The sequence below is a fragment of the Saccostrea cucullata genome, unplaced genomic scaffold, assembly GCF_032062105.1.
Source record: "Saccostrea cucullata isolate Sc308-1 unplaced genomic scaffold, CSIRO_AGI_Scuc_v1 ctg17771, whole genome shotgun sequence".
In the NCBI taxonomy this organism is placed as follows: Eukaryota; Metazoa; Mollusca; class Bivalvia; order Ostreida; family Ostreidae; genus Saccostrea; species Saccostrea cuccullata.
This window is the reverse complement of record NW_026925843.1, coordinates 870-6,740: the sequence shown is the minus strand read 5'-3', so window position 1 is coordinate 6,740 and position 5,871 is coordinate 870. Positions and strand designations below refer to the sequence as shown.

Genomic DNA, 5,871 nt, shown 5'->3' with positions numbered 1-5,871 from the left:
ATCTTTCCTTCGGCGATTATTCAGAAACATGTTACAAGACTTCAAATCTGAAATGCAGTGTAATCCTAACGATTACCTCCGCCTGAACCTTCATCACCATTCTCTGGAATCAGACATTTCGTACCAGTTTACGCAATGTAAAGATTTAAACGAAGACGTCATTTTAAAAGAAATACAACGTGTGCAACAATCCAAAAAGGAGTTCAAACTGGGCGACGGCTCCACGGAATTCCAACTGCTTCATATCGAGAATCCCCAGGGGAGTGGTGGAAACAGAAACAAACATTTACAAGTGGATAAAGAAACTTTCTAGAACAATAAACAATCCATCGTTCGGATCGTCAATCCCTGGGATAAATTTTGTTTAGCTAGAGCCATCGTCGTCACTCGATTACACAGTCAAAAACCCGAACATCCAGACCCGGAATGGGAAAAACAATGGAAACGCATGAGATTAGGAGATGTAAGAGCCAATGACCAGAAACGAGAAGCCATAGCCCTCATGGAACAGGCCGGATGTGATATCACTCAAGCTTGTGGAGCCCTAGAGTGGCCGAAATTACAACAGGTATTAGCTCCTCAGTATCGTCTGAAAATATTTCAATTCAAATCTACTTCCACTAAACTCTGTTTAGAGCGCATCTTCAAAGGCTGGGGAGATGGAACTTGTTTGAACATTTTGTTAGACAACCGTCATTACGATGCCATCATATCGATGCCGGGAGTGACTGGGAACCCCTATTACTGTGATCATTGCGACGTGGGGTACAGTCATGTCACAGACCATCGGTCCAAGTGTCCTCATCGCTGTCCCTATTGTTTAGGACCACACCCTAAATGTCCCGATGAAGGGATCGAGATTAAATGTCGGGAATGCCAAGGAATGTTTAAGAACAGGACCTGCTACGAAAATCATTTAAGACCTCATAGTAAGAAAACCACCACTACTGTCTGCAATTTAATGGGGCTATGCGAGAAGTGTCAGTCCTGGATACCTAAGAAATTATTACCTCATCACAAATGCGGAGATCAGAAACAGTGTAAGATCTGTAAGAAAATCGTCGATGCCGATCACCGGTGCTACGTACAACAGAAGCCCAAGAAGAAGAAGAAGAAGAAGGGGAAAGAAACCTTAGAGTTTTACATTTATTTCGATTTCGAATGCACTCAGGAATCGGGCATTCACGTTCCTAATCTATGTGTGGCACATCGCGTCTGTCAACATTGCGATGGCTTACCCATAGACCAACCCTGTCCTCATTGTCAACACATGGGACCCCGTCAGCACCTATTTCAAGGACCAGACACCTTAAAGAAGTTCATGGACTGGTTATTACAACCCACTACAGGTACTAAGAATTCCACTTTAGTACACGACGAGGCCATCGTCATCGCCCATAACTTCAAAGGCTACGACGGACAATTCATTTTGAATCACCTGGTGCATTCCTCTTGCCTGAAACCTAACGTGATCATGAACGGGAGTAAGATCTTGTACATGGAAATATGTGGACTCAAATTCATCGACTCGTATAGTTTCTTAACGTTTCCTTTGGCCAAGATGCCCTCCGCTTTCGGATTCGACGAATTGAAGAAAGGTTATTTCCCCCACTTTTTTAATACGGAACAGAACCAGAATTACGTAGGACCTTATCCACCGGCAGCTTTCTACAAACCGGACGAAATGTCTACCAGCGGACGAAAAGCTTTTTACCAATGGTACGACCAACAGAGGGGAAAAGTGTTTGATTTCCAGAAAGAGTTTGTAGGGTATTGTATCTCGGACGTCGACATTTTAAGACGATGCTGTGCACATTTTAGAAGTACCCTCAAGAAGTTGGTCAACGTGGACCCTTTCCAGGAATCCATCACGTTTGCCAGTGCTGCTAACTTAGCCTACCGTCGAAATTTCATGCCTAAAGACACCATTGCCATCATTCCGAACCTCGGGTATGAACCGGCACGACAATATTCGGCCAAAGCCTGTCGGTGGCTCACCTGGATGAGTCATCAGAGTGGATGTCACATACGACATGCCAGAAACGGAGGCGAAGTCCCCATCGGAAATTATACCGTCGACGGATACCAGGAAGCGACTCGTACCGTCTACGAATTTTACGGGTGTTATTGGCACGGATGCCCCACTTGCTATCCCAGTTTACAGACGGAAACTCATCCTCACCGGACCCAATTTACTTACCAACAATTACACGAGAAAACCCTCAGAAGGACTGCGGATTTAAAGGACATGGGGTACACCGTGTGTAGTATCTGGGAGCACGATTTTGATCAGCAAGTGCAACAAGATGAGAGTTTACAACAATTTGTACGAGATCTGGACATTCCGGATCCTTTGAAACCTCGAGAAGGTCTGTACGGAGGCCGGACCAATGCCACTAAATTATATTGTGAAGAAGGGGACATGAGATACGTGGACGTCTGTTCCTTATACCCTTACGTGTTGAAACACAGACCCTTTCCCCTAGGGCATCCCGAGATCATCACAGACGACTTCCAGGACGTGAGAAGTTATTTCGGTCTCATTCACTGTCGGGTCTCACCACCCCGAGGCCTCTTTCACCCCGTATTACCTTATCGGACGGCAGGCAAGTTATTATTTCCCTTATGTCGCACGTGTGCCCAACAACAGGACTCTACGTCTCAAGATCGATGTCAACACACCGACCGGGAACGTAGTCTCACGGGTACTTGGGTGACGAGCGAATTACATAAAGCCCTAGACATGGGCTATACCTTAGAGCGAATTTACGAAGTGTGGCATTTTAAAGAAAGCAGTCAAGACTTATTTAAAAACTACATCAATACCTTCCTCAAGATCAAACAGGAAGCGTCCGGATTTCCCCCCGACTGTAAGACCTCAGAACAAGAACAAGATTACATTCGACAAATCTTCGACAAAGAAGGATTCATGATAGATAGGCTCAGTATCGAGAAGAATCCAGTGAAAAGAACCATTGCTAAACTCTTTTTAAATTGTCTGTGGGGAAAATTTGCTCAACGGTTGTTATTACCCAAAGTCAGATACTTGGACGAAGTAGAGGAATTACACCAACTCTTACAAAATTCGACTCTCAACATCAAGGGTGTGCGACTCTTAGTCAATAAAGAAGATTCCAATGAAGACAAGATTCTAGTGAATTTTCAAGACAAAGAGGAATTCGTCGAAGAATGTCCCTTTGGAAACGTGATCCTGGCTTGTTTTACCACCGCCTATGCCCGCTTACATCTCTACGAGACTTTACAACCTTTAGAAGAACGAGGCCTTTATTTCGATACGGACAGTATCATTTACCAACATAGGGAAGGAGCTTTTAATCCTACCTTGGGTCATAGTTTAGGAGAATGGACCGACGAATTAGACGGGGATCACATCACCAAATTCATGTCGGCAGGTCCTAAAAATTATGGTTTCCGGACGGACAAAGGAACCGAGACCCTTAAATGCAAAGGAATCACTCTCAACCATCGTACCTCTCAGTTGGTGTGCCCAGACACTTTAGAAAAAATGCTCAAAGGAGAAATAGAGGAAGTGACAGTCCCTTATCCCGACAAAATCCAGAGGACCCGTGATCATGAGCTCGTGAACAAACCTTCAGAGAAAACGTATAGAATTGTGTATGACAAGAGACAAATTGTAGAGAATTATAACACTTTACCTTATGGTTATTAATATGTTGATATGTTTGTTTGTTTGTTATTACAAATAAAAAATTGAATGTTTTATGTGTTGTTTCTTCTCTATAAAAAAGGGGGGCAATACAAATCAAAAGTTCAGTCATGACTGATAAATTGCTAGATCAACCCATGCGTTATCCCCAGTATGCTCGGCTCTCAAAGAGAGAGAAGCTACTTTTGAGCAGGGATGGCCAGAACCTCTCTTAGGAAAAATACCAGACCTAGCTCGAGCCGGGTTTTACTACAGGGGAGTGAAAGATAAAGCTACCTGTTTTCATTGTGGAATGATTTTTAGTAATTGGGATCCCGAGGACGATCCTTGTGTAGAACATGCTTATTGGAACCCCAATTGTCCTTACATCAATCTGTATAAGGGACGAGGGTGGGTGATGAATGTGTTTATTACGTGTTTAGAACAACAGGGATATAAACCTTTACCTGAGATTAAACCTCTACTGAACCCACAACCAGACGCCCAGGCTCGAGGAAAATGTCACATTTGTTTAGACGAGGAATTACAAATCGTTTTTCTACCTTGTGGACACGTATGTTGCTGTGCTTTGTGTGCTCCTTCCTTTCAGTTTTGCCCCATCTGTCGAGGCGAGATTCATCAGTCCAAACGCCTATTTCTGTGTTAACTATAAATAGGACCCTGAAGTCAAATTTGGTGTTTTCTATTGTTAACCAAGCTCCTCAGTCCTAGATTTTTTTTTGTCACACTCAGTGATAAAAGAATGAGATTTTTGAATTATTCCTAATTAAAAATTCTCTATTGGTTTTTTTCCTCTGCAAGTTAAAAAATAACTACACCTGAGAGTCTATATAAAAAGGAGACCTACAAAATCCTAGAGATCATTTCTAATCTGAATGAGGGACAGAGCACATCATGGAAGTTTTAAGCTCAGAGTATCGTTGGAAAATAGTAGAACCTGAAGGTTCTAGTCAGAAAGGAGAATGGATGAAAAACAAAGAGGAGTGTATTCAAGATTTCTTTGATAAGAATCCAGGACAAACAGGTCTCAATTTGAAACAAAGTGCTTTCGGGTCCCTCTCTTTGGTGAGGCAAGACATATTTGATTTTCCATTTGAATTCCCGATACTTGGGATGTCTGGGTCCTGCTAAGAGCAGGATGCTGTCCCCTATGGGATCAGGTAACTTTATTAAAACACCAAATTTGAGTTCAGGGTCCTATTTATAGTTAACACAGAAATAGGCGTTTGGACTGATGAATCTCGCCTCGACAGATGGGGCAAAACTGAAAGGAAGGAGCACACAAAGCACAGCAACATACGTGTCCACAAGGTAGAAAAACGATTTGTAATTCCTCGTCTAAACAAATGTGACATTTTCCTCGAGCCTGGGCGTCTGGTTGTGGGTTCAGTAGAGGTTTAATCTCAGGTAAAGGTTTATATCCCTGTTGTTCTAAACACGTAATAAACACATTCATCACCCACCCTCGTCCCTTATACAGATTGATGTAAGGACAATTGGGGTTCCAATAAGCATGTTCTACACAAGGATCGTCCTCGGGATCCCAATTACTAAAAATCATTCCACAATGAAAACAGGTAGCTTTATCTTTCACTCCCCTGTAGTAAAACCCGGCTCGAGCTAGGTCTGGTATTTTTCCTAAGAGAGGTTCTGGCCATCCCTGCTCAAAAGTAGCTTCTCTCTCTTTGAGAGCCGAGCATACTGGGGATAACGCATGGGTTGATCTAGCAATTTATCAGTCATGACTGAACTTTTGATTTGTATTGCCCCCCTTTTTTATAGAGAAGAAACAACACATAAAACATTCAATTTTTTATTTGTAATAACAAACAAACAAACATATCAACATATCAATAACCATAAGGTAAAGTGTTATAATTCTCTACAATTTGTCTCTTGTCATACACAATTCTATACGTTTTCTCTGAAGGTTTGTTCACGAGCTCATGATCACGGGTCCTCTGGATTTTGTCGGGATAAGGGACTGTCACTTCCTCTATTTCTCCTTTGAGCATTTTTTCTAAAGTGTCTGGGCACACCAACTGAGAGGTACGATGGTTGAGAGTGATTCCTTTGCATTTAAGGGTCTCGGTTCCTTTGTCCGTCCGGAAACCATAATTTTTAGGACCTGCCGACATGAATTTGGTGATGTGATCCCCGTCTAATTCGTCGGTCCATTCTCC

At 42.7% G+C, this 5,871-nt stretch overlaps 1 protein-coding gene across 1 annotated transcript; it reads left to right on the top strand.

Moving 5' to 3' along the window:
- Positions 1-448: 448 nt before the first annotated feature.
- LOC134269894 (uncharacterized) lies at positions 449-3,691 on the top strand. Its single transcript, XM_062752076.1, has 2 exons — positions 449-1,213; positions 1,631-3,691. Exons 1-2 carry the CDS (start codon positions 449-451, stop codon positions 3,689-3,691), a joined length of 2,826 nt encoding a protein of 941 aa, XP_062608060.1.
- Positions 3,692-5,871: the final 2,180 nt, after the last annotated feature.

What these genes read in the sequence shown, in the direction of transcription:
- LOC134269894 (XM_062752076.1), top strand. Translation starts at nt 449, where the DNA reads ATGAGATTAGGAGATGTAAGAGCCAATGACCAGAAACGAGAAGCCATA. An exon ending in ATCTATGTGTGGCACATCGC is followed by an intron (nt 1,214 to 1,630) that starts GTCTGTCAACAT and finishes AATACGGAACAG; the next exon opens with AACCAGAATTACGTAGGACC.